The 27,838-nt window shown below is 35.0% G+C and overlaps 1 protein-coding gene, 1 long non-coding RNA gene and 1 other non-coding gene across 7 annotated transcripts in view; 2 read left to right on the forward strand and 1 right to left on the reverse strand.

The window, feature by feature from the left end:
* The window catches only part of Ppp2r3a (protein phosphatase 2 regulatory subunit B''alpha), a 166,741-nt gene that overhangs the window by 117,356 nt on the left and 21,547 nt on the right, over positions 1–27,838 (forward strand). For all 5 annotated transcript variants that reach the window (XM_078043359.1, XM_078043360.1, XM_040269828.2 and 2 more), the window contains 4 exons: positions 1,157–1,313; positions 3,598–3,646; positions 4,252–4,341; positions 27,076–27,251. In XM_078043359.1, the coding sequence (XP_077899485.1) occupies positions 1,157–1,313; positions 3,598–3,646; positions 4,252–4,341; positions 27,076–27,251 (472 nt within the window). The remainder of the gene's footprint in view (positions 1–1,156; positions 1,314–3,597; positions 3,647–4,251; positions 4,342–27,075; positions 27,252–27,838) is intronic.
* LOC144376266 (uncharacterized) lies at positions 502–8,729 on the reverse strand. Its single transcript, XR_013436532.1, has 2 exons — positions 7,236–8,729; positions 502–1,019 (listed from the first exon to the last, which is right to left on the reverse strand). It is a non-coding gene; the product is annotated as an uncharacterized LOC144376266 (long non-coding RNA).
* On the forward strand, positions 13,379–13,481 carry LOC120884715 (U6 spliceosomal RNA). The gene has a single exon (XR_005727126.2). It is a non-coding gene; the product is annotated as a U6 spliceosomal RNA (small nuclear RNA).

Raw genomic sequence — 27,838 nt, forward strand, 5'->3', positions numbered from 1 at the left:
CAATATGATTCTGCAACATATACACTCAGAAAAATGAGAAATTATATCCTATCTATGTATGATATATCAAAGTGCATAAATTCATTCTACTGTCATGTATAACTAATTAAAACAAATTAAAAATTTTTTTTAAAATCTTTCAGTAGGGAGATTAAGCTCATCTATCTTTATTGTGATTATTGACATATCTGACCTTATTTCTGCCAACTGACTTTTTTTCTATTAATTGTTTCCTTTTTTTTTTAAAGAGAGAGGGGGGGAGAGAGAGAGAGAGAGAGAGAGAGAGAATTTTTTAATATTTATATTTCAGTTTTCGGCGGACACAACATCTTTGTATGTGGTGCTGAGGATCAAACCCGAGCCGCACGCATGCCAGGCGAGCGAGCTACCGCTTGAGCCACATCCCCAGCCCTATTCATTGTTTCCTTAAGGTTTCTTTTTGAATATTCCATTTCTGAAATTGTTCATTTATCTACTCATTTAATTTGGCTCACTATAGAATCGTGTGTTTATAATCTTTACTTCTGATGTTTTCCTTAGGGATACATAGTGAGTCAAGAAACTCAGTTTTCTTCTAGCTCAGGATCCTGCAGCTCCACCCACAATGCCTTCTATGCAAGGCCACCACCATATGTTACCACAATTGTGTGCATAACTAATCTTACGATATCCTTGATTTCATTACAAATAAATGCTGTATGTGATTCCCAAGCTTCTTAATATTGTTCACATAACTTTTAAAAGTTAAGAGCAGTGTTAGTTTATGGCCATGCATTTTAAGTCTATCGTCTGATTGTTCTGTGCCTGCCAGTCTGGGGACCTTTGAGAGGTTACAGCCCTCTTAATGATGATCCTTCCCTCTCCTTGCTTTTGTATCCTCCACATCATTTTGCTTTTATATCCTCCACATCGTTTTGCTTTTGTATCCTCCACATCATAGCCTTTTGCTGATAAGTATATCACAGAGCTCAATAAATGCTTGTAGATGAATCAGTTGATTAAAGGTAGTAGCAGGTTACCTGTTAAAAAAAAGTACCTGGTTTAGTACAAAGGACAAAATTTTAAATTCAATTTAAAACAGAAACTTGCTAGACTACAATGCCTAAGCTTGCTTTTCATAATTTTAAAATTAATCTTCTATTCATATTATTTTCAGACTCTAGCCCTTTTAGAAGAAGAGGAAGATATAAATCAAATCACAGATTACTTCTCCTATGAACATTTCTATGTTATATATTGTAAATTCTGGGAGCTAGATAGTGATCATGACCTGTTCATCAGCCAGGCCGATCTCTCTCGATATAATGACCAGGGTGAGTAATTCTGCAGAGGCTAAGAAATGTTTAAGGCTTAAACATTTTGAAAATGTTATTTTGAAAAGTTATGTAAATTATTCCCACTCATTATGAGAAATTTCTATTTCTTAAATTCTGTGGCTAACCGGATTTCTTTACAGAGCCAAGAATTCTTTTGTGGAAACAAAGTTGTTGTTTTTTGTTTGTTTGTTTGTTTGTTTGTTTTTAATTTAGAGGCCAGATTTATAAGGGGTTTAAAGGTAAGTAAATAATACCACTATTAGTTTTGATAAAGTGGCAAGACTTTGTAGTGATGTGTATCTTTATGATGATGAATTGAATAAAATTCACACCTCTGTAAATCTATATGAAAGAGTATATATGTATATGTATATATATATACACACACATACACACTTTTTATAAACTTTTTCATTTAATATTTCTATAAAAGGCCAAGAATGAAAATAATGTCTCTACCTTATCAAGTATTATTTTCAAGGACTCTTACAGAATTTTATTTTTTCAGTTTTATTCCAGAAAGATATTTCCCTCTGAAGATGAATTTTGTGTGATTTTGTAAGAAAAGAAAAAATTACATGTCAGACAATATTATGCTTTTTGCTTCATTTTTGCTCACTGCAAACTTAGAACCTATTGCCTACTGATTGAATATTCTTAATTAAGCACCAACATACAATGATTCATTCTTCTGTCATAAGATTATTCCTGTTCTGTCCTTAAATATTTTCTCAGCCTTTTTAGATGTAACAGAGTATAGATCTTAAATAAATGTATTGAATATTGTTTGTTATTTGGTGTATCTGTGACTAATGGTTTGTGGCAGTTCTCCTTCTCAGGTTCCAAGCAGACATAAAGGGGAAATACTTCATGTAACTTATTTGATAAACAAACATATTAGTACTGTTACCTCCCATCATCAAGTGGTCATAACATTTTTGTCACTAAAATATACCATAAAGATGAATATATTCATAGAGGTATATGATCAGCCCTATTAGCCCTGTACCTTTCTATTACCCATAACAGATCATCCATACATGAGCCAGCCTCAAAAAATCACGAACAATCCTATGGACTCTAAAGCTCCCTTTCCGGTTGCTATAAACGTAATTTTCAAGTTCTCAAAAATCCTCTCATAATAGCAACTCACTAGATTCATTTGAATGGGACAAAGTTCAGAAAAGCAGGCATCTAGGTCTGAATAAATGCAGAGACCTCTAAACTAAATAATTCTTCACTCAGCAACTGTGCTTAATGGGACAGTATAGAATAATATAATCTTCAGGGTTAGGAAATAGAATCATTGCTTCCAAAGCTAAAAAAGACTTAAGAAAAATCATAGCTTTGGAATTAAATATCCTTGCTTTCCCTATATACCCCTTCTTTTCTATCTAGTACAAATGATTAACCCCATACGATAGAGCTCAATAAAGTATAGAGGGTCTTTATGTAAACTTTTTTGTGTGGCCAGGTATGACTCTCCTGGCACACACATTCAAAGTTTTCTTCTACTAGACTGATGTACCTTTATGTTGACTATATCTAACAGCATGCAGAAAAACTAGATGTCAATAGCTGCTAATTCCTTATTAACCTCATCATGGGTCCTGAAATTCTAGTGTGTATGCCATTTCCTGGGGTACTTGTTAAAAGAGCAGTTCTGAGACCTAAGATCTCCTTTTTTTTTTTAATTTAAATTAATGCCTTTGGCTGTTTGAATCACAGTGAGGTATCAAAAAGCAATATATCATCTTAAGATATAATTATCTATATAAATAAGACTTACAGATAGAATTTCTAAAAATTTTGTTATATCCTGGACTTTCATAGAATGGGAATTACGAAAGTATGTTCATGATATGTTTTAGTTTCTTTTCTAAAACTCTGCTTAAAAGAATTCTCCATTGTTTTACTTGCTTTCATTTGACCTTTTTTTAGGAGCTGTAAAAATCAGTTCCCCCTTGAATTAATGCTGAGATAACGTTTGTCTTGTTTTAGAGGAAATTTTGTCTTATGGATAACAAAAATCAATATAAATTTTATACATATAAGCTCAACTACATAAATACTTTGCAGATGTCAAGCACATTCATTTCCTTGTTCTTTTTTTAAATTACTGAAAAAAAGCATAAATTATATATAAGAAAGATTTACTCATATTCTTGTCATAGAAGATTGTTATGGTTTAGCTTGTAGCAAATGAAAATAAATTTGCCAGAAGTATTGCTTACATGAAGTATATTTCTAACTATCTTTGTAATTTGTTATTTACATTTAGCATCATCAAACAGAATTATTGAAAGGATATTTTCTGGGGCAGTAACAAGGTAAGAAAAAGTTTAAAATCTGAATTAAAACATAACTATCAGTAATAATGTAATAATCTCATATTAGCAAGGCTTCTTGTATAATTTGGCAGCACTATTGGGTCAAATAATATCCTAAAAAAAAAAAACAACCCACAATCATGGTTTAATGTAAGACAGTAATTCTCTTTAACATAAGAATTAGTCTTAGGCTGGAGTAGTGGCTCAGTGGTAGAGCACTTGCCTGGCATGTGTGAGGCCCTGGGTTCAATCCTCAGCACCACATATAAATAAATAAATGAATAAAATTTTAAAAATCTATTGACAACTAAAAAATATATATATTAAAAAAAAGAATTAGTCTTATACCTAAATACAGCTAACAATATTTGATACCATTATTTGTATTTAAGTTAGAAACCATATTTTCTTTTCTTCATATTTGTAAATATCTTCTGGTTTCACCCTGGAGGCCTTTAAAAAAAGAAGTTAGGCCACAAAATGTGCCGTTTATGAGGTACCCAGTAGTCTACTTTTTCAAAAAGTAGAATCCTTCCTCTCTAAGGAAGGATGTTATTTTAATCCTTAATTGCTCAGAAAATTTTACATCTTGCATTTTTCTTCAGAGGAAAAACAGTTCAGAAAGAGGGAAGAATGAGCTACGCAGATTTTGTTTGGTTTTTGATCTCTGAGGAAGACAAGAGGAATCCTACCAGGTATGACTTTTACATTTTATTTTCTTAGATGTTAAACACATGCACAAAGTTTTAAAGGTCATGACAGATATCTGTGGAAGCTGATTCTACCTGAGGATGCTAAAATGGGTTAAACTTAATCTCTGCCCTATCAGAGCTCTCAGTTTAGGGAAGGAGACAGACATAGAATTCTTGGCCACAGCATATCATGAGAAATACTGTTAACCTACAGAAACAATGGTAAAGTGGCACATAAGCTGGTCTGGAGGGATCAGTAACATTAGTAAGCATTTATATGGAATATGGGAGTAGATACTTTGAATTTTAGTTCTTTTATGATCTTAATCATTCAGTGGTAAATTGGAGAAGGAAAGAAAAGCAAATTGTGGCTGACTAGTATATAAAACCATGCCCTCATTCTCCCAGTTGGAATCACCTCTTCCTTTCCTTGACACTTTCAACCATTGATTTGTAGTTGTGAATTTATAAGTCTTTTTCTCCCCGTTACTGTGCCTCTTATTTAAGTCAGAAATACAGGTCCCTGGCTTTTATATATAATCCCTATCTTGTGTAACACAGTGCTCTGTACATAATTTGTGCTCCTTATCAAGGGAGGCAGAGAATGCAATCTTTGATGCTGTGGTAAGTGTAACTGACTCAGCTATTTTCACATTAGCTCAAAAAGTTATGTAAATATTGGATATATGTTTATAAATCATTGAAAAAGAAATAAAAATAGCTTCCATATCTTAGGGTAATATGTTTTATTTTTAAATAACTGTTTTCTACTTCAAATGTAGTAATTTATTGTCTATTCTAGATAACTTAGAAAACATTGAAGAGCAAAAGAAAAGCAAATTTAATACTAACAATTCTAATATCCAAAAAACATCTATATTATGTGGTCTTTTCGTATATTCTTTTACGTGTTATTTGCCATTTTAGACTATTTTCAGTGTATTAAATCATTTTCTTTCTTTTTCAAATGGGGTATTGCTATGTTGCCTAGGGCCACCGTCTCCTGGGCTCAAGCAATCCCCCCGTCTCAGCCTCGGCACATACCATTGGATTAAATCTTAATTAATATAAATCCAAATTTCTCATGGAATATTCTCTAAAATGTCCTCTAATATTCATTACAGCTGAAGAGTTGGAGTATCCACTGTTTTTCCATAGAATAAATTCCCAGAAAAGGAATTGCTAGTTTAAAAGGTGTAGAAATTTTTTAAGAAGAAAAATGGTATGTTCATACATTTATCAACCTATTTCCTAGGATCCTTACTAACACTGAGCATCTTCCTATGAAAACTATTTTCCAATTTGATCAGTTAAAAATGCAGTATCATCATAATTTGTATTTCTTTGATTTCTAGAGAGGTTGGGAATATACAATTACATGTTACTTAACATTAGGGATATGTGTTCTGGGAAATGCATTATTAGGTGATTTTGTAGTTGTATGAACAATAGTGTGTACTTTCACAAACCTGGGTGGTATAGTCAATATCAACATGGCCTCTTGATGCAGTCAAGAAACTAGATAAAATAGTACACCATAATGACAAAAATGGTAGTATAGTAAATATATAAACCAGTAACATAGTTGTGTATTATAAGTCTTATGTGTTGTATGTGCTATACTTTTCTACAATTGGCAATGCAGTAAGTGTGTTTACACCAGCAACACAACAAACACATGAGCAATGCATTGTGGTACAATGACAGCTATGACATCATTAGGCAATAGGAATTTTTCATCTCTATTATCTTATATGACAGCCATCGTATATGTGGTCTATCACTGACCAAAACATCATTGGGCAGAACATAACTGTGTATATTTCTGGGCCATTTTAATTTTGTTGTAGATGACTTGCCTTTTTTGTATGTTTTGCTAATTTCTGCTGGATTTTTTTAAAATATTTTTTAGTTGTCAATAGACCTTTATTTTATTTATTTATATGTGGTGCTAAGAATCAAATCTGATGCCTCATATATGCTAGGCATGTGCTCTTCCACTGAGCTAAAACCCCAGCCCCAATTTTTTAAGTGTATTATTTTATCACAAGTATAACTTATTGCAAATTTTAAAATATATGTAATCTAAAACCTTATCATAAAATTTATTCATAATTTTATAACCTATAATTAACAGTTTGGTCTATATTGTTCTACTCCCCCTCTTCCTTCCAGCCATCTCCTGCTCATCTTCCCTTTCCTTCACCTCACTTCCTCTTCCTCCTCCTCTTTTTCCCTACTTCACATGATATGTTATGATAAATGGCAGTATGCAATACCTAGTTTGGTAACACATTTTTCACATACATTATATTTCCATCATATATTATATATGGGTGTGTGTGTATACATATTTGTCATTAATACATTATTTTGAATGGTTGGTATTGTTTCAGTTATATTATCTAAATTTCCAAAGATTTGAAGACTCTGCATTTTTTTTTGATGTTCTGTTACCTCTCTCAATTTCAATATTTAAATCTTCATGTTTCATTTTTCCTTAATTGTGGAAAAGCTTTCCTCAGATATTTCCCATCCATCTTTTCCTCTTTTTGGAACTCCTTTCATGTCACAGAAAAAAATTAAGAGAATCAGAAATAGTAGTTAAGAGTTAATATAACAAATTGTGTGAATACATGCTTGCTGTCCTTTCTTCTCTCAGCTTCTTTAAAGAACATAAATTATAGAAACTAGTAATTAAAACAAAAAATTTGTAATATATGTAGCTGTAATATGTGTAACAATAATAGCACAAAGAGGAGGAAAAGGAAAGGGGGACATATGAGTAATAGTTTAATGTATTGCTGGAATTAAATAGTATAAAACTGAATAACATTCTGATAAGTTAAGATGTAAATGATAGGGCTGGGGATGTGGCTCAGTGGAAGAGTGCTTACCAGGCTGCAATGACATCCTGGGTTTGATCCCCAGCAACATACACATACAATGTATATGATGAATCCTAGAGAAGCCAGTAGGAAAACAATTAGAAAATGAATAGTGAAAAAAAAGGATTAAAATGTTAGAAAATATATTAATGTGCCAGGCTCAGTGATGCATGCCTGAATCTCAGCAGCTAAGGAGGCTGAGGCGGGAGGATCACAAGTTCAAGGCCAGCTTCAGCAACTTAGCAAGCTCCTAAGGAACTTGGTGAAACCCTGACTCAAAATTAAAACTAAAATAAAAAGGATTGAGAAATGCAGCTTAGCAGTAAAGCTCCCCTAGGTTCAATACCCAGTACAAAATTTAAAAAGAAAGAAAATATTTAAATGTAAAACGAATATTTAAAAAAGCACAAAGGAAAAACTCTTGAGATATAAAAAACAAAAAGTAAAGCAACAGGCATAAATCCAATATATCAATAACATTAAAGGTTACTGAATAAAAAATCCATCAAAATGCAGAGATTATCAGGCTGGATATAATTACAAAAATAGATTTAAAGGTACAAAAAGGAAAAGGACAGGGAAAAGTCATGCAGACAGTAGTGGTAAGAAAGTTCTTACTTTCTTACTCATGAAAGTTCTTACTCATGTGGTTATACTGAGGGAAAGAAAATAGACTGTAATACAAATACTATTCTTAAAGACAAAGAAGGACATTCTTCTGTGACAAAAGAGTCAATCCAATAGGAAGACATTGTGATTATAAATATATTTGTGCCTAACAACACAGCCCCAAAATACAGGAAGCAAAAACTAACAGAATTGCAGGAAGAAATAAACAATTAAACAATAATAGTTGGAGACTTCAGTGCCCCATTTTAAATGATGGATTGGCAAGCCACAAAGCTCAACAAAGAAATAACAGTTGTGAACAACATTATAAATACTATAACCTCCTCAATCTAACATGCAGTAATTCAATACTCCACCCAAGAACAGTAGAATTCATATTCTTCTGAAATACACATAGAACAGTCTCCAAGATGGGACATATGGTAGGCCTCGATAAATATTTTAAAAAGTGAAATCATACAATGAAATAAAGTTAAAATTAGTAACAGAAGGAAACTTGTGGATTCACAAACCTAAGGACATAAACTGTTTAAATTCCCAGTGAGTCAAAAAAAAATACAGAAAAGATATTAGAAGATACTTTGAAAAGAATGGATTAAAACACAACATAACAAAACTTGAGATGATAAAAATGAAAATGCAGTGTACCATAACTTATGGGAGGTATTGAAAGCAATGCTAAGGGAAATTTATAGTTTTAAATGCATATGTTAAAAAAGAAGCAAGGACTGGGGTTGTAGATCCATGGTAGAGCACTTGCATCACCTGTGTGAGGCCCTGGGTTCAATCCTTAGCACTACATAAAAACAAACAAGTAAAGATATTGTGTTCATCTACAACTGAAAAAAATTAAAAAAAAAAAGAAAGAAAAGAAAAAAGATCTCAAATAAGTAATCTAACCTTTCACCTTAAGACGGGGGTGGGGTGGTGGGGGGCAAATTAGCAGAGCAAACACAAAGAAGAGTAAAAATTAAAATGGATAAATAGAGAAAATCAACAAAAGCAAAAGTTAATTCTTTGGAAAGGTCAGTAACATTGATAAGCCTCTAGCTATACTCATCAAGGGGAAAAAGGAATAGTAAGAGTATTAAAATTGGAAATGAAACAATGTCATTGCCAACATTACAGAATGTTATAGAAATTAAAAGAATTATAAGGGAAGACTATGAATGAACATCTTTATGGTAACAATATAGAGAAAATGAGCAAATTCCTGGAGAAACACAAAGTACTAAACAGGCTCAAAAAGAAAGAAAATATCTGAATAAGAAAAACAAACCCAGACTGAGAAGGCTTCACTGGAGAATATTACCCAACATTTAAGAAAGATTTAATGGCAATTCTTTATAAGCTAGAAATAGAAGATAAGAGAACTTTGACATTCATTCTATCAAGTCAGTTTTACTCAACAAAATACAAGGAAACTAAATCCAACAACATATAAAAAAGATTATGTCATGACTACATGAGAATTATCCCACAAATGCAAGGTTAGTTTAGCATCTAAAAAATAAATGTTATATACCATATTAACAGAGCTAAAGATGAATCAGGACACACACAATTTAAACAGATCAATTTCAAGCAGTGAAATAGAAGATGCCATCAGAAGCCTACTAACTAAGAAAAGCCCAGGACCAGATGGATTCTGAGCTGAGTTCTACCAGTCCTTCAAAGAAGAATTAACACCAATACTCCTCAAATTATTCCATGAAATAGAAAAGAAGAGAACACTTTCAAATTCATTCTATGAAGCTAGTATCACCCTGATACCAAAATCAGACAAAGACACATCAAGAAAGAAAACTTCAGACCAATATCCCTGAGAAACATAGATGCAAAAATTCTCAATAGAATTCTGGCAAATCATATACAAAAAACATACTGAAAAGATAGTGCGCTACAACCAAGTGGGGTTCATTCCAGGGATGTAAAGTTGGTTCAACATATGGAAATCAATAAACATAATTCATCACATCATAGACTTAAAGACAAAAATCATATGATTTAATAGATGCAGAAAAGCATTTGATAAAATATAGCACTCCTTCATGTTCGAAACACTAGAAAAACTAGGAATAGTAGGAATATATCTCAACATTGTAAAAGCTATATATGCTAAACCCAAGGACAACATTATTCTAAATGGAGAAAAATGAAAAGTATTCCCTCTAAAAACGGGAACAAGACAGGATGTCCTCATTCATCACTTCTATTCAACATAGTCCTGGAAATTCTAGCCAAAGTAGTTAGAAGAAAGAAAGGAATACAAGTAGGAAAAGAAGAACTCAAACCATCCCTGTTTGCCAGTGACATGATCCTGTATTTAGAAGACCCAAAAACTCTACCAGAAAACTTCTAGAACTCATAATCAATTCAGCAAAGTAGCAGGATATAAAATTAACACCCATAAGTCAAATGTGTTCCTATACATTAGTGATGAATCAACTGAAAGAGAAATTAGGAAAACTATCCCATTCACAGTAATCTAACAAAAGAGGTGAGAGACCTCTATAATTAAAACTACAGAACAAGAAAGAAATTGAAGAAGACCTTAGAAGATGGAAATATCTCCCATGTTCTTGGACAAGCAGAATTTTGTCAAAATGGCCATCCTGGGCTGGGTTGTGGTTCAGTCGTAGAGAACTCACCTGGCATGTGTGAGACTCTGGGTTTGAGCCTTAGCACCACATAAAGACAAATAAAATTATTGTGTCCATCTACATTTTTTTAAATGGCCATCCTACCAAAAGCACTATACAGATTTAATTCAATGCAATTTCCATTAAAATTCCAATGATGTTCTTCATAGAAATAGAAAAAGTTGTCATGAAATTTATTTGTAAAAACAAGAGACCCAGAATAGCCAAAGCAATCCTTAGTGAGAAAAGTGGAGCAGGAGGTATCATAATACCAGACTGTGACAGAGCTATAGTAACAAAAATGGCATGGTATTGGCACCAAAACAGACATGAAGACCAATGGAACAGAATAAAAGTCACAGAGACAAACCCACAAAAACACAAGACAAAGGTACCATAAACATACCAAAAATCCATATGTAGCCAAGTGAAATTAAACCCCATCTCTCCTGCACAAAACTCAACTCAAAGTAGATCAAGGACCTAGGCATTAGACCAGAGACCCTGTGCCTACTAGAAAATGTAGGCCCAACTCTCCATCATGTCAGCTTAGGAACTGAATTCCTCAACAAGACTCCTAAAGCACAAAAAGTAAAATCAAGAATCAATAAATGGGATGGTATCAAACTAAAAACCTTCTTCACAGCAAAGAAACATCAAGAACATACATAAAGAGCCTACAGAATAGGAGATAAATCTTTGCCACCTGCACCTCAGATAGAGCATTAATCTCCAGAATAAACAAAGAACTCAAAAAACTTACCACAATAAAAAATAAATATATAAAAATAACCTAGTCAATAAATGGGCAAAGGAACTGAATAGGCACTTCACAGAAGAAGAAACCCAACTGGTGAACAAATATATGAAAAAAAAATGTTCAACATCTCTAGTAGTTGTAGAAATGCAAATTAAAACTAAACTGCAATTTCATCTCTCTCCAGTCAGAATGGCAATTATCAAGAATACAAGTAACAATAAATGTTGGTGAGGATGTGGAGGAAAAGGTACACTCATACATTGTTGTTAGGACTGCAAATTGGTGCAACCCCTCTGAAAAGCAATATGGAGGTTCCTTAGAAAACTTGGACTGGAACCACCATTTGACCCAGTTATCCCCCTCCTTAGTATATACCCAATGGGCTTAAAATCAGCATACTACAGTGATGCAGCCACATCAATGTTTATAGCAGCTCAATTCACAATAGCCAAGATATGGAACCAATGTAAGTGTGCTTCAACAGATAAATGGATAAAGAAAATGTGGTGTGTGTCTGTGTGTGTGTGTGTGTGTGTGTGTGTGTGTGTGTGTGTGTGTGTGTGTATATATATATATATATATACACACATAAATATAAATTAAATAATGTTGCAGGGTACAAGATCAATGTTTAAATCTATTTTGTTTCGGTGCACTAATGATGAAAAGTCCAATGTGAAATTAAGAAAATAATTCCACTCATAAACTGGGATCAGTGATGCACACCTATAATCTCAGTAACTCTGGATGGAGGGTGAGGCAGGAGAATTGCAAGTTCAAGGTTAGCCTGAGCATTTTAGTGACACTTTCAGCAACTTAGGGAGATCCTGTCTCAAAATAAAAAATAAGGACTGGGAATGTAGTTCAGTGGTAAAGAGCTCCTGGGTTCAATCCCCAGTACCAAAGAAAAGAAAGAAAATTCCACTTATAATAGCAATAAACTATGTAGGAATAAATTTAGCAAAGGAAATATAAAAATTATACTCTGGAAATTATAAAACATTGAAATACACATGAAATGAAAACATCCCATGTTCATGATTCAGAAGGCTTAATATCATTGTCTAGATGTAGTTGTTCCCCAAAGTTTCTCGTGTTAGAAGCTCGGTTCCAGTATGGCAATGGAGTGGAATTAAGAGAGGGTGCAAACTTTAAGAAGTGGGTCTTAGTGCAAGGTAATAAGATCTTTGGGCACTGCCCTTTGAGGAATTAATGCTAGTCTTGCAAAGTGAGTTCATTTTCCTGAGAGCGAGTTGTTATAAAAAGAATAAGGGTAGCTCTTCTCTGCTTTTCTTTCCTGTCTTGACATGTGTTCTCTCTCTTTTATACATTATCCCACCATAATGCCATCTACCACGATACGATACAGTCAACAGGACCTTCACCAGGCCAAAACAAAGGGACCACCCAGCCTGGACTTTTAGCCTCCAAAACTATGAGCTAAATAAACCTCCTTTTTTATATGTTACCCAGCCTTATATATTTTATTACAGCCACAGAAAACAAGCAAAATTGTTAAGATAGCAATACTCTCCAAACTGACTTGTAGATTCAAAGCAATTACTAACAAAATTCCAGTTATTTGCTTTTTAGGTTTTTGTTGTTACTATTTTTCTAGAAATGGAAAAGCTAAATCTAGAATCCATAAGGAAATGCAAAGCAATCAGAGTAACCAAACAATCATGAAGAAAAATAAAGAAATATAGGACTCATACTTCCTGTTTTTAAAACATACCACAAAGCTAAAGTAAATAAGACTATAGAACTTGATTAAGGATGAACATATAAAAAAATAGAAATGAGACTCCAGAAATATATTTATGGCTAATGGACTCTCTACAAGGATGCCAAGAAAAATCCAATTGGAAAGAACAGTGTTTTCAACAAATGGCATTGGGGCAACTGGATATCACAAGCAAAAGAATAAATTTGTACCCCAGTCTTACCTTATACACAAAATTAAAAGTGAAACAGATCACAGGCCATAACATAAGAGCTAAAACTACAAAACTTTGAGAAGAATATACAAGTAAATTTTTATGCCCTTGGTTAGGCACAGTTACTTTTCTATGACACCACAAACACAAGCAACACAGAAAAAAAAATGGATTAATGGGTGCTTACTTTGGCAGTATATATACTAGAATTGGAAAGATACAGAGAAGATTAGCATGGCCTCTGCACAAGGATGACACGCAAATTCGTGAAGTGTTCCATATTTTTAAACTAACCTCAAATCTTACTGTTCATAAAGAGGCTTTGGATTCTAAAAAAAAAAAAATGGATTAATGGGATTTCATCAAAATTCAAAGCTTTTGTGCTTCCTAAGACATCATCAAGAAAATGAGGGCTAGGGTTGTGGCTCAGTGTCAGAGTGCTTACCTCACACATGTGAGGTACTGGGTCCAATCATCAGCACCATATAAAAATAAATAAGCAATATAAAGAGATTGTGCCCATGTATAATTAAAAAATTTTTAAAAAAAGAAAAGACAACTTACAACCTAGGAGAGGATATCTGCAGATGATACCTCTGATAAAGAGCTTGTATCTAGAATATATAAACAACGCAACTCAGCAATAAAAATACACCCAGTTTTTAAAAAGAACAAAAAAATCTAAATAGGCATTTCGAAGATGGATGAATAAGCACGTGAAAAGATATTTCACATCATGAATCATTAGGGAAAAGCACATTAAAACCACAAGATAAGGCTGCAGATGTAGTTCAGTGGTAAGCAGTTGCCCAGCATGCATAAGGCCTTGGATTCTGTACGTAGTACTACAAAAAGTAAAAACCACAATATACCACTTCACACCCACTAGCAAAGCTGTAATCATATAGTTAGATAATAACAAGTATTGGTGAGGATGAAGAGAAATCAGAACTTTATAAACTACTGGTAGGAATGTAAATTGGCAAAGCCACTTGGAAAATAGTCTGACAGTTCTTCAGACAGTAACTTAGAGTTACTTACCTTATGATTCAGTAATTCCACTCAGAGGTATATACCCAAGAGAAATGAAGACATATCCACACAAAAATCTGTAGCAGCATTATATCTAACAGCCAAAGTATAGGAACAACCCAAATGTCCATCATTTGGTAGGTAAACAAATGTGTATACCTATAAAATCAAATATTATTTAGTAGTAAAAAAAGAAATGAAAGGGTTGGATTTGTAGCTCAGTAGTAGAGTGCTTGCCTTGCATGCGTGAGGTACTGGGTTCAATACTCAGTACCACATAAAAATAAATAAAATAAAGATATTGTGCCCATCTATAACTAAAAACATATTTTAAAAAAAGAAATGAAGTACATAATACACATGGTTGAATCTCGAAAACATTTATGTGGGAAAAAAAATGGCGAGGCTAGGGCGTGGCTCAGCAGTAGAGCGCTCACCAAGCACGTGTGGCGAGGCACTGGGTTCAATCCTCAGCACCACATAAAATAAATAAATAAAGTAAAGATATTGTGTCCAATTACAACTAAAAATAAAATAAAAAATAAATTTTAAAAAAGATGGCAAACACAAAACACCACTTACTATATGAATTTATTTACAGTTATGTGCCACAATAATGTTTTAGTCAACAACAGGCCACCACATGTGACTATCACCTAGTGATACCATAGTCATCTTAGTTTATGTAAGTACGTGCTTTGATGTTAATAGAACAGTGAAACTGCCTAACAACATTCCTCAGAATGTTTCCTTTTGTTAAGCAATGAATGACTATATATGAGTTGTCCAAAACAGGCAAAATAAGTAGATACAGAAAGTAGACTAGTGATTGCTTAGTCCACTGGGGGCCTGTGAGGAAATGAGAAATGAGTGCTAGTGGGTATGAAATTTGTTTTTGGAGATGATGGAGAGGGTCCCAAAATTAACTGTGGTGACAGTTATACAACCCTGTATACTAAAAAACATTGAATTATATTTTTTAAATGAAAGTATGATGTGAAATATATTTCAGTACAGTTTTTTTTAAAAAAGGATTGAAATAAAAGAGAGTATATTCTCTGATCAAAATAGAATTAATATAGAAATCAGTAAGAGAAAAATAAATGATCCAGGTATAGTGGCATATGCTTATGTAATCCCAGCAACTCAGCAGGTTGAAGCAGGAGGATCACAGGTTTGAGGCCAGCCTTGACAACTTAGTGGACTCTGTCTCAAAATAAAATGAAAAGGGCTAGAAATATATCTCAGTGATAGAGCACCCCTAGATTCAATCTCCAACACAAACACATAAATATGTTGACTTAAATTTCCTTGAAAGTCACTAATTAGTAATACTTGCCCAAGAAGAAATACATAATGTAAATAGACTCATATCTTTTAAATATATTTATATTAAACCATTTAGAAAAAAGAAATCTCCCGAGCCATATAATTTCATTGTACTCGTCTAATCATTTGAAGAAATACCAAATCAAACTCTTGTTTAAGAAAATATAGGGCTGGGGTTGTGGCTCAGTGGTAGAGCACTTGCTTAGCATGTGTGAGAAGCACTGGGTTCAATTCTCACCACTGCATATAAACAAATAAATGAAGGTCCATCAACAACTAAAATAAATATATATTTTTTAAAAGGTTAATAAAATAAATGTTTTTAAAAAAGAAAATGTAATAGGAAGCATTTGACAGAAATCAACTTTCTGGCCTATGAAAGACACAGGTGGAAAAAGGAGTTTCATGAAAATAAGTAATACACTCAATAAAGTGTTAAGATACTGTGGACAAAGGTAGGGTATTAAGACTGCATATCTGGTCCCAGCAGGAATAGATATGAAAAAATGTCTTTGTGGTAGATTGTTTTGTGGACAGACTCTTAACAAGCCTTATTTTGGTGTGTTCTTCAGTCCCTGCCCCAGTTTTTATTACATTCTGCTTCTGCTTTAGTCATCTCTCTAGGTGTCATCTTTTTGTATGTGTGTGTGTGTGTGTGCAGTTTATTTTTATTTATTTTTTATTTTTTTATTTTTTTATTGGTTATTCAAAACATTACAAAGATTGCAGAATCACATCGGTTACACATCCACATTTTTACATAATGCCATAATAGTAACTGTTGTATTCTGCTTCCTTTCCTATCGTCTACTATCCCCCCTTCCGTCCCCTCCCATCTTCTCTCTCTACCCCATCTACTGTAATTCATTTTTCTCCTTATTTTTTCCCATTCCTCTAGGTGTCATCTTTAGCAACTATTTCACTCACTTTTATTATACATGAGGGCACTAGGCTAGTGCCTTTGAATATAGTATATGCTAAAATATGTATACCAGATGTATGAAGGAATACACATTTAGTTATTCCCTTAGCATAATGGAGTTTCCTGTAACTTTGTTCTTGAATAGCTCATAGGAGTTTATTTTTTTTTTCTTTTTTTTATTGGTTGTTCAAAACATTACAAAGCTCTTGACATATCATATTTCATACATTTAGATTCAAGTGGGTTATGAACTCCCATTTTTACCCCAAATACAGATTTCAGAATCACATCGGTTACACATCCATATTTCTACATAATGCCATATTAATGACTGTTGTATTCTGCTACTTTTCCTATCCTCCACTATCCTCCCTCCCCTACTCTCCCATCTTCTCTCTCTACCCCATCTACTGTAATTCATTTCTCTCCTTGTTTATTTTCCCATTCCCCTCACAACCTCTTATATGTAATTTTGTATAACAATGAGGGTCTCCCTCCATTTCCATGCAATTTCCCTTTTCTCTCCCTTTCCCTCCCACCTCATGTCTCTGTTTAATGTTAATCTTTTCTTCCTGCTCTTCCTCCCTGCTGTTCTTTGTTGCTCTCATTATATCAAAGAAGACATTTGGTATTTGTTTTTTAGGGATTGGCTAGCTTCACTAAGCATAATCTGCTCTAGTGCCATCCATTTCCCTGCAAATTCCATGATTTTGTCATTTTTTAGTGCTGCGTAATACTCCATGGTGTATAAATGTGACTTTTTTTTATCCATTCATCTATTGAAGGGCATCTGGGTTGGTTCCACAGTCTAGCAATTGTGAATTGTGCTGCTATGAACAACGATGTGGCAGTATCCCTGTAGTACGCTCTTTTAAGGTCTTCAGGGAATAGTCCGAGAAGGGCAATAGCTGGGTCAAATGGTGGTTCCATTCTCAGCTTTCCCAGGAATCTCTATACTGCTTTCCAAATTGGCCGTACCAGTTTGCAGTCCCACCAGCAATGTAGAAGAGTACCCTTTTCCCCACATCCTCGCCAGCACTTGTTGTTTGACTTCATAATGGCTGCCAATCTTACTGGAGTGAGATGGTATCTTAGGGTGGTTTTGATTTTCATTTCTCTGACTGCTAGAGATGGTGAGCATTTTTTCATGTACTTGTTGATTGATTGTATATCCTCCTCTGAGAAGTATCTGTTCAGGTCCTTGGCCCATTTGTTGATTGGGTTATTTGTTATTGTCTAATTTTTTGAATTCTTTGTATACTCTGGATATTAGGGCTCTATCTGAAGTGTGAGGAGTAAAAATTTATTCCCATAATGTAGGCTCCCTATTTACCTCTCTTCTTGTTTCTCTTGCTGAGAAAAAACTTTTCAGTTTAAGTAAGTCCCATTTGTTGATTCTTGTTATTAATTCTTGTGCTATGGGTGTCCTACTAAGGAATTTGGAGCCTGACCCCACAATATGTAGATCGGAGCCAACTTTTTCTTATATCACATGCAGAGTCTCTGATTTGATATCTAGCTCCTTGATCCACTCTGAGTTAACTTTTGTGCATGGCGAGAGGAGGGGATTCAGTTTCATTTTGTTGCATATGGATTTCCAGTTTTCCCAGCACCATTTGTTGAAGATGCTATCCTGCCTCCATTGCATGCTTTTAGCTCCTTTATCAAATATAAGATAGTTGTAGCTTTGTGGATTAGTCTCTGTGTCCTCTATTCTGTACCATTGGTCCACCCGCCTGTTTTGGTACCAGTACCATGCTGTTTTTGTTACTATTGCTCTGTAATATAGTTTGAAATCTGGTATCGCTATACCACCTGATTCACACTTCCTGCTTAGAATTGCTTTTGCTATTCTGGGTCTTTTATTTTTACATATGAACTTCATGATTGCTTTATCTATTTCTACAAGAAATGCCGTTGGGATTTTGATTGGCATTGCATTAAACCTATAGAGAGCTTTTGGTAATATCGCCATTTTGATGATGTTAGTTCTGCCTATCCATGAACAGGGTATATTTTTCCATCTTCTAAGATCTTCTTCTACTTCTCTTTTTAGGGTTCTGTAGTTTTCATTGTATAAATCTTTCACCTCTTTTGTTAGGTTGATTCCCAAGTATTTTATTTTTTTTGAGGATATTGTGAAGAGTGTTTTTCCTCATTTCCGTTTCAGAAGTTTTGTCACTGATATACAGAAATGCCTTTGATTTATGCGTGTTGATTTATATCTTGCCACTTTGCTGAATTCATTTATTAGTTCTAGTAGTTTTTTTGTAGACCCTTTTGGGTCTTCTAGGTATAGAATCATGTCGTCCGCAAATAGTGATAATTTAAGTTCTTCTTTTCCTATTTTTTTGCCTTTAATTTCTTTCATCTAATTGCTCTGGCCAGTGTTTCGAGAACTATATTGAATAGAAGTGGTGATAGAAGGCATCCCTGTCTTGTTCCAGATTTTAGAGGAAATGCCTTCAGTTTTTCTTCATTCAGAATGATATATCCACTTGATGATAGTTGATATATTCTATATATGTCAGTTAAGTCTAGGTTATTGATTGTGATATTGAGTTCTATAGTTTCTTTATTCAACTTTTGTTTGGAGGATCTGTCCAATGGTGAGAGGGGTATGTTGAAGTCACCCATAATTATTGTGTTGTGGTCTATTTGATTCTTGAACTTGAGGAGAATTTGTTTTATGAACGTCGCAGCACCATTATTTGGTGCATAAATATTGATAATTGTTATGTCTTGTTGGTGAATGGTTCCTTTTAACAGTATATAATGTCCTTCCTTATCCCTTTTGATTAACTTAGTCTTGAAGTTGATTTTATTCGATATGAGGATGGCCACCCCTGCTTGCTTACGAGGACCGTGTGCGTGGTATATTTTTTCCCAACGTTTCACCTTCAGCCTGTGTATGTCTTTTCCAGTCAGATGTGTCTCCTGGAGGCAACATATTGTTGGATTTGTTTTTTTAATCCATGTTACCAGCCTATGTCGCTTTATTGGAGAGTTTAAGCCATTAACGTTTAGAGTAACTGTTGATATATGGTTTGTACTGACAGCCATGTTTGATTATTTATCTTTTTTTTTTAATTTACTTTGTTTCTCCATGATTAGCTTTCCTCCCCGCCCTCTGTCATTACCGAGGCACTTCCCACTGATGGTTTTGGTTATTGTTTTTCATTTCTTCCTCATGTAGTGTTTTGCTCAAGACACTTTGCAATGCTGGTTTTCGGGCTGCAAATTCTTTTAGCTTTTGTTTATCATGAAAGATTTTTATTTCATTGTCGTACCTGAAGCTTAATTTTGCTGGATACAGAATTCTTGGTTGGCATCCATTGTCTTTCAGTGTTTGAAATACGTTGTTCCAGGATCTTCTCGCTTTCAGCGTCTGTTATAAAAAATCCGTTGTTAACCTTATTGGTTTACCCCTGAATATAATCTGCCTCCTTTCTCTTGTAGCTTTTAATATTTTCTCTTTGTTCTGTATATTGGCTATCTTCATAACAATGTGTCTTGGCGTTGGTCTACTGTGATTTTGTGTGCTCGGTGTCCTGTATGCGTCTATAATTTGTATATCCGTTTCCTTTTTTATTTCTGGAAAGTTTTCTGTAATTATTTCATTCAGTAGGATACTCATTCCCTTGGTTTGAATCTCTATACCTTCCTCTATCCCGATGACTCGTAAGTTTGGTTTTTTTTATGTTATCCCATATCTCTTGGATGTTTTTCTTGTGATTTTTTACAGCCTTTCTGAGTTGGCTAGACTCTTTTCAAGATGATATATTTTGGGCTGGGGATGTGGCTCAAGTGGTAGCGTGCTCGCCTGGCATGCGTGCGGCCCGGGTTCGGTCCTCAGCAGCACATACAAACAAAGATGTTCTATCCGCCGAAAACTAAAAAATAAATATTAAAAAAATTTTTTTTAAAAAAAAGATGATATATTTTGTCTTCATTATCTGACGTTCTGGCTTCTACTTGCTCCACTCTGTTAGTGATATGCTCAATTGAGTTTTTAATTTGGTTTATTGTTTCCTTCATTTCTAGAATTATTGTTTGATTTTTTTTTATAATCTCTATCTCTTGATAAAGATGCTTAACTTCTTCTTTTATCTGTTTATTTAATTCATTTTCAATGTGTTCTTTCACTGTTTGGATTTGCGGTCTCGTATCCTCTTTAAGGTTCCATTCCATCTGTCTAAGGTATTCCTTGAGTTCTTATATGACCATTTTTCTGGTGACTCTAGGTCCTCCTGAATATTTAGGCTGTCTTTCATTGTTTGTACTCCTCTTCTTCCTTGCTTTTTTATGCTGTTCCTGTTACTTCTTGTTCTGTTTGACTGCTGACTTACTGTTTACTCTTATAAATTTATTTGATGCTTGGGAGGAAAGATATTAGAAGGGAAGGGAAGAAGTCACTAAAGAGAATGAGAGTAGGCAGGTAGAATTCAAGGAAGGGGGAATAAGAAAATTGAAAAGAAATGAAAAGACAAAAAATAGAAAAGAAAGAAAAAAATTTAAAAAAAAATAATGATAATAAAAAAATTAAAATTAAAATTTAAAATAATAATAAAAATTTTTTTAAAAAATTTTTAAAAAGTTAAAGAACAACAAAAAAATGAAAATGAAAGAAAAAAACAAATTAAATAATAATAATAATAATAAATGCAGTCATAGAGTTCAATTAACTTCTCTTCCAGTAGGTGGAGCTGTGCCCACTGGGCCAAGCTTCTCCTCTCAATAGGTGGGAACCAATCACTGTGCAGCAGTTCTTCCTCTCAGACTGGGCGAGTCTCCAATCCTGAGTGTCTAGAGCCTTCTCTTGTGTTTCCTCGAGCCAGGCCCCGCTTACCCATGACGCTCACCACAATACTGGCTACATGCCAGGTGTGCTGCTCCTGGGAGCCCTGTTTTCATGAACACCTGGGCACACTCTCCCTGTTTGCCTCCCTCAGACCTAAGTTTGTAGAGCTTGGGGCTGAAAACCCCCAGCGAATTTGCTTGCCCTCCAGTAGCCACGCCCCTGGTAGCTGGTGCAAGAGACCTCAGTTGTCAGCACTGGTGGGAGCGGTAGCCGGGAGTTCCGCGCCGTGAGTCCCGCGCCACTCCTGATTCCCTCGGTCTGGCTATCGAGCTCACGGGAGAGCTGGGAGGGGCCCTTAAGGTTTCCCCGCTGTGTGGAGAGGGATGGCTAGGAGATTACATACCTGTCACCGCTGGTTTCAATGAAGTTATCTCCTCTGCCCGTGACGTCAGTTCTCTGCCATGGTGGTATCCCATGCAAATGGTGACCGTTCGTGCCCTTTGCCGGGTGACCAATGCAACAGGTGGGTCCTGACTGTCTCTCCCAAGCCCCGTTTCAATCCTGTGGCCACTGCATATGAAGGCTCGGTTGGCTTTTACCTCTGTAAGTTTAGAAAAGCCAACCAGTTATTTCAGCGGGATCGTTAGTGCTGAGTCATGAGAAGCAGGCGAACCGGAGCTTGAATGCAGCCGATACGGCTCGGTGTGTGTTCTGAGAGGCCCAAACTGTTGGCCCCAGATCCACGTCAGTTCAGCATTGCCTAGCGATCCTGAGCAAACAGCATTTAGACGTTTACGACTCCCTATGCCCGCGCAGCTGGAGAGGTCAGAGACTTGATCTCTCTGCGCCCGCCACCATGTTGGATCCACCCGCTTATAGGAGTTTATATCAGGGTAAGAAATCACCAATCCAGAACTCAATTTCATCTAGCCCAGGAACAAGGGGTAATCTTGTTTATGTCTAAAATTCTACAAATATAATTTGTCATTGATAAGTGCATCCTTTGAAAATTGATGGTAAATATAGCAAAAATTAAACAAATTTTTCCTTCTGTGTGCTTTTCTGTTTTCTGATTTTTTCCTAATGAAGAATCACTGCTTTTAGCCTCTAAGAATATAAATTAGCTTTGGTAAGAAAAATATCTGAAAATAGGCATTGCAAGAAACTTTAGAGAGTATTCCGTATTTACAATAAGAAAATTCCCTTTGAATATTTCTTTCATGTGTTTATCCAACCAGCCACTGCTTCTGAACTTTCAGGGATAAGTAACTACCAACTGAGGCAGCCTGTTTCGTTTTTCTAGGTCTGTACCCAAAATCACTTTCTGTCTTTTGAACACTGATCTTTATGTTCTCTAATTCTCACAGAATCACAAGGAATTTCATCTTCCATGTCCTTCATATAGATATTTAAAGGCTACTATCATGAGCCTTTGGCAGGTATTCAGGCAGTATCTATCTCTGTGCATTCTAGCCTTATCTCTTTGGGGCTATCACATAGCATATGCTTTCGCTTTAATTACTGTACAAACTGTTTTATCTTAGTTCTTAATTGAAAATGTAAGTGGCAATAAAGTACTTCAGTTTACATTCCTTAGTAAAATAAGTTGCTTTTCACTTCTGTCCTATTAGGTCCTTGTCAAAATCAAAATTGGCTTTCTTCCTTTTGGTTCTCTTAAGTAATAAGGAATTTTAAGATTCTTAAAGACCAGTCAAAGGAGATTCTTACAGATCAAAGAAATTTTACTACCCTTTTAAAACTAAAAGCATTATTTTAAAAATGAAGACTATGATGTAACAGCTAAACACTACACATTTATTGTAACTCTCAGTGGATAAGATATGTCTCTTCAAGGTTTTTCCCCACAATCAGGAATTGTTTCAAAATGCAATATTCTGCCTTTTTTTTTAAATATAACTCTAAGAATAGATATAAGGTTGGACCTCACTATGGCCCTGTTGTTACCTCATGTTGGTTGTATCCATGAATGTTCCCTCTGTTCTTTAATAGTAACATTAAACATCAGGTTGGCATAATTTTTAGAATATAGTTCTCAAAAGAACTTTGCAAGTATTACATTTTCAGTTTGTTGCAATTATATAAAATATATCCTTCTCAGAAAAGATACACACAGATCTTAGTGTGATTGACTTGGAAAAACAATTAACAGTAATTATTTTCTCTTCCCAAAAGAAATTTTTACAAACCATTAAATGTATGGTGGTTCTTAATATGGTTTCATGCCTACAAGTGAGAATTTAACCAGTAGTGTTCTAAAACCTCTTGAGTTTTACTTTGCCATAAAATTAGTAGCTTTTAAAGTATATAATGTTCCCTATTTCCAGTTAATTCTGCTGGTTTCATATTCTGTGATTATATTGATGATACAGTTATAAAGGGATAGTGATATATGACAAAGTGGCCATAAATAGTTTCTGAGTGAAGATACCAACTTAACCATATGTAGCAATTTTTGTCTGTCTTGAAACCCCACTAAAATGCCTATGAAGAGGTTTTTTAGGAGAATGAACCCACAAAAATAAAGGAGATAGGAAAAGAGATAATAATAAAGGTTTGGAAGCTGGAAAGCAGATAAACTTGGTAGGCTGCTAAAATTCTAAGCCAGCAGAGGGGAAAAATAAACAAGCAGATATACTAAGCAAAACTTCCAAACATTCAAGACTTGGGTGTACCTGGCACCTGGGAGCACTTGATCAGCTGAAGTTGTAAATTGGTCCACTTTATGTTGGGCCAATGTAGCATCCATACCTGAGGATGGGTAACTTACAAAGGAAAGAGGTTTTATTTTACACAGTTTAGGAGGTTCAAGGGCATGGTACTACCATTAGTTCAGCTCTGGTACAGACTTCATGATGGATGGATCACAGTAACAACAGCTCAGACAAGAGAGAGAGAGATCACATGGCAAGACACCAAGTCAGACCAGGCAGGAAGGGGCCAGTCTTGCTTTTCTATAATAATCCTCTCTAGAGAACTGCCTTAATTGCTTCAGAGAGCAGAACCCTAGTGACCTAATGACCTCCCATTACTCCCCACCTCTTAAATGTCCCACTGCCTCTTAAAACCATCCCACTGGGAACCAAGACTTTTAACACAAAAACCCTGGAGGATACACTTTTGTCCCAACCATAGCAGATAATAGATTGAAAACAGATTAAATGAGCTGAGATTCCCAGTCTTCATTTCTTTCTCAACAAACAGAATGCTCTCTTCCTGCCCAAACCTCCAAGCAAGAGACTGAAAAGTGCTTTTCTGAGGAATCTGACTAGCCTAAGAATAAGGGCATGAAGGTTTGAAATAAAGGCATGAAGTTTGTGCCCAAGGAAAGAACCAAACCAGATCATTTTACAGTAAATCCCAGAGTCAACAAACCAGTGGATCAAAACTTCCAATCAGCTTTCAATATCTGCTCTTAAGAATAAGCAGAAACAAGGGCTCAGAAGGTATCTGAGTAGAGCCTCTTAACAAAAGATAGAGACCAAACAAATGCAGATGATAACTCAGAGAAACAGACTTTCAAAAAAGAAAACTTCAGCAACAACAAAACACTGATTAACATCCTTAGAGAGATAAGAGAGGTTCTTTTATAAAATAGGAGTATTCAGGGAACCACTAAAAGAACTATAAAATCAAAACTATAATAGCAGAGCCGGGTATGGTGCGCACCTGTAATCCCAGTAGCCTGAGAGGGTGAGCCAGGATGATTTCAAGTTCAAAGTCAGCCTCAGCAACTTAGTGAGGCACTTGACAACTCAATAAGACCCTGTCTCTAAATAAAAATATAAAAAAGGGCTGGGGATATGGCTCAGTGGTTGAGCACCCCTGGGTTCAATCCTCAGTACTGAAAAAGGGAAAGAAAAAAAACTATAATAGCCGAATAAAAAAATCAGAATATTTAAAAAATAAAGCTAAGTAAACCTCCCAGAAAGAACTATTTTTTAATTTTTTTTTAGTTTTAGGTGGACACAGTATCTCTATTTTATTTTTATGTGGTGCTGAGGATCGAACTCAGTGCCTCATGTGTGTTAGGTGAGCACTCTACCACTTGAGCCATAACCCCAGCCCCAAGAACAGTTTTTAAAAGGATGAAGCAACCAAAAAATAAAAACAAGGTGTGAAAATCAGAGAAGTCCAGTATAAATAAAAATTGAAATACGATTAAAGATTAATATATGATTTTTAAATTTAGCCACAAAAGTAAAAAGAAGTAGGTAAAATTAATTTTAATTGCACAACTTACTTACTCTAGTATACTCAAAATATTACCATTGTAATATGTAATATACATTACTGATGTATTACATTCATTTCTTCATATTAAATATTCAAAAATCTGTTGTATGTTTACACTTAGCATATTTCATAATGGACTAGCCACATTTCAAATGCCTGGTCTAAATAACAGAAGTTGTAAAAAAAAAGAGAACAGAGAAGAAGGAAGAGTGATAGGAGAGAGAAAATAATTTATAAAAATTTCCAAAGACTGAAAGATACTAGTTTCCAAAGTGAATAGTTTCTCAGAAAAACCCAGTAAAATAGATGAGTTAGATCAAGACAAAGACACTCCATCATATTTCAAACCACCAGGGACTCAGAGGCACCTCTGTAGGTTACAGTGAAAGGATCAGATATCAACATGGATTTAAACTTCTGGGTAACACTGGACAGACAAAAGACTATATACATCATTGCCTTTAAACATCTGAAGGAAAAGCAACACCAATCTTTAATTCTATAACTAGCCAAAATACAAACTAAGAGTAGGAAAAGGGAACTTTCCCACATCCAAGGTCTAGGCTGGGTGAAGTGTTATACACCTGTAGCAGGAGGATTGCTTGAGTCCAGGAGTTTGAGGCCAGTCTGGGCAACATAATGAGACCCCACCTCAAAAAATAAAAAGATCAAAATATTTACCTGCTGTTGAAGAATGTGCTAAAGAAACAAAGAATGCAGGAAATGTGAGATATAAAAAAGGTATCACTAGGTATCAACAGGATGAAACTGTGAACCAAGCATAGACACCAAGCCGACTAGATTAAAGAAGGTCAAAAGAAACCAAGGAAGGCTTCATCAAGAAATGCAATTGCTACAGGGTACGGTGGTACTCTTTCTGTAATCCCAGTGATTCAAGAGGCTGAGGCAGGAGGATCCTAAGCTTGAGACCAACTTCAGGAACTTAGCGAGACCCTGTCTCAAAATAAATTAAAAGAAAAGAAATTAAGAGTGCTTTGAGTTTAATCTCCAGTACTGGAGGGGAAAATACAATTGTTAAAATACCTGATGGGACTAAATGTGGATTTAGACAACTGGCAGAGATTTGGAGGAGGGAAGAAGTCAAGTACATGGAAGACTAAGCAAATAAGAGATTAAAGTATAAAGTTATATACTCAGTGTTGATGAATTTAAATTAAAAGTTTGGGAAGGGTGTGCAGGTAAAGTATATGAAGTAGTTAAAGAGCTATAACCTCATCTTTTTTAGAGCAAAATCAATAGACAGCTCTTACAACAGAAATAAAAGGAAAAATAAGATGTGTTACCTGAAAATATGAAGGTAAAAAGTAAAGCAGGTGTGGAAAATGGTTGATTCTGGGATGAGAAAATAAAAGGAGGAAAAGGTCTGCCATTTTTTTCCTAACAAACTTTGTAGAACTATGTCCAATTCTGAAGTATATACACATGTAAATTAATTTAGGAAGAAACACAGGCAATAACAAATCTTGATGAATAAAGGACGCTTACCAGGCCCATGCTAAAATGAGTGTCCTTATCTCCTAGCATTGAGTATTGGTTCCGCTGCATGGACCTGGATGGAGATGGTATACTCTCCATGTATGAGCTGGAGTACTTCTACGAGGAGCAGTGTGAACGGATGGAAGCCATGGGCATTGAGCCTTTGCCATTCCATGATTTGCTGTGTCAGATGCTTGACTTGGTGAAGCCAGCCAATGATGGTGAGACCCAATAAATAGCATATGGCACTGTTTACCTTTTTAACAGAGTGGGGCACATAATACTACATAGATCCTAACTTCTTTAACTTTCCAGAGTCTTTTTATTTTTTTTCCACAGCACTATGAAGTGAACCCAGGGCACTTATTTTAGTACTGTGCTACATCCCTAGCCCTTTTTTAAATTTTGAGACAGAGTCTTGCCAAGTTGCCCAGGCAGGTCTCAAACTTGCCATCCTCCTGCCTCAGCCTCCTGATCTGGGATTACAGGTGTGCACCACCATACTTGGCTCCAGGGTCTTTCTTGTGGGCTTCCCAAGAACAGAAGTGTTTGAAGTTTCCCCTTGGCTATTGAGTAGAGAACCAGCAATAATGGCAAATGCATTGTTTAAAAAAGAAGATTTTTCCATAAAAACAGAAAGCAAAATAGTTGTTTCCAGGGGCTGGAAAGTAAAGGAAAAAGGGAAGAGTTTCTTTTTGATGTGACAGTACCATGGAACTAGATAGTGGTGATGGTTGTACAGTATTGTGAGTATCCTACTAAATTGTAACATTTAAAATTTTGTGTTTTGTGAATATTATGTTGATTT

The sequence above is a fragment of the Ictidomys tridecemlineatus genome, chromosome 3 (genome assembly GCF_052094955.1).
Source record: "Ictidomys tridecemlineatus isolate mIctTri1 chromosome 3, mIctTri1.hap1, whole genome shotgun sequence".
NCBI classification, from domain to species: Eukaryota; Metazoa; Chordata; class Mammalia; order Rodentia; family Sciuridae; genus Ictidomys; species Ictidomys tridecemlineatus.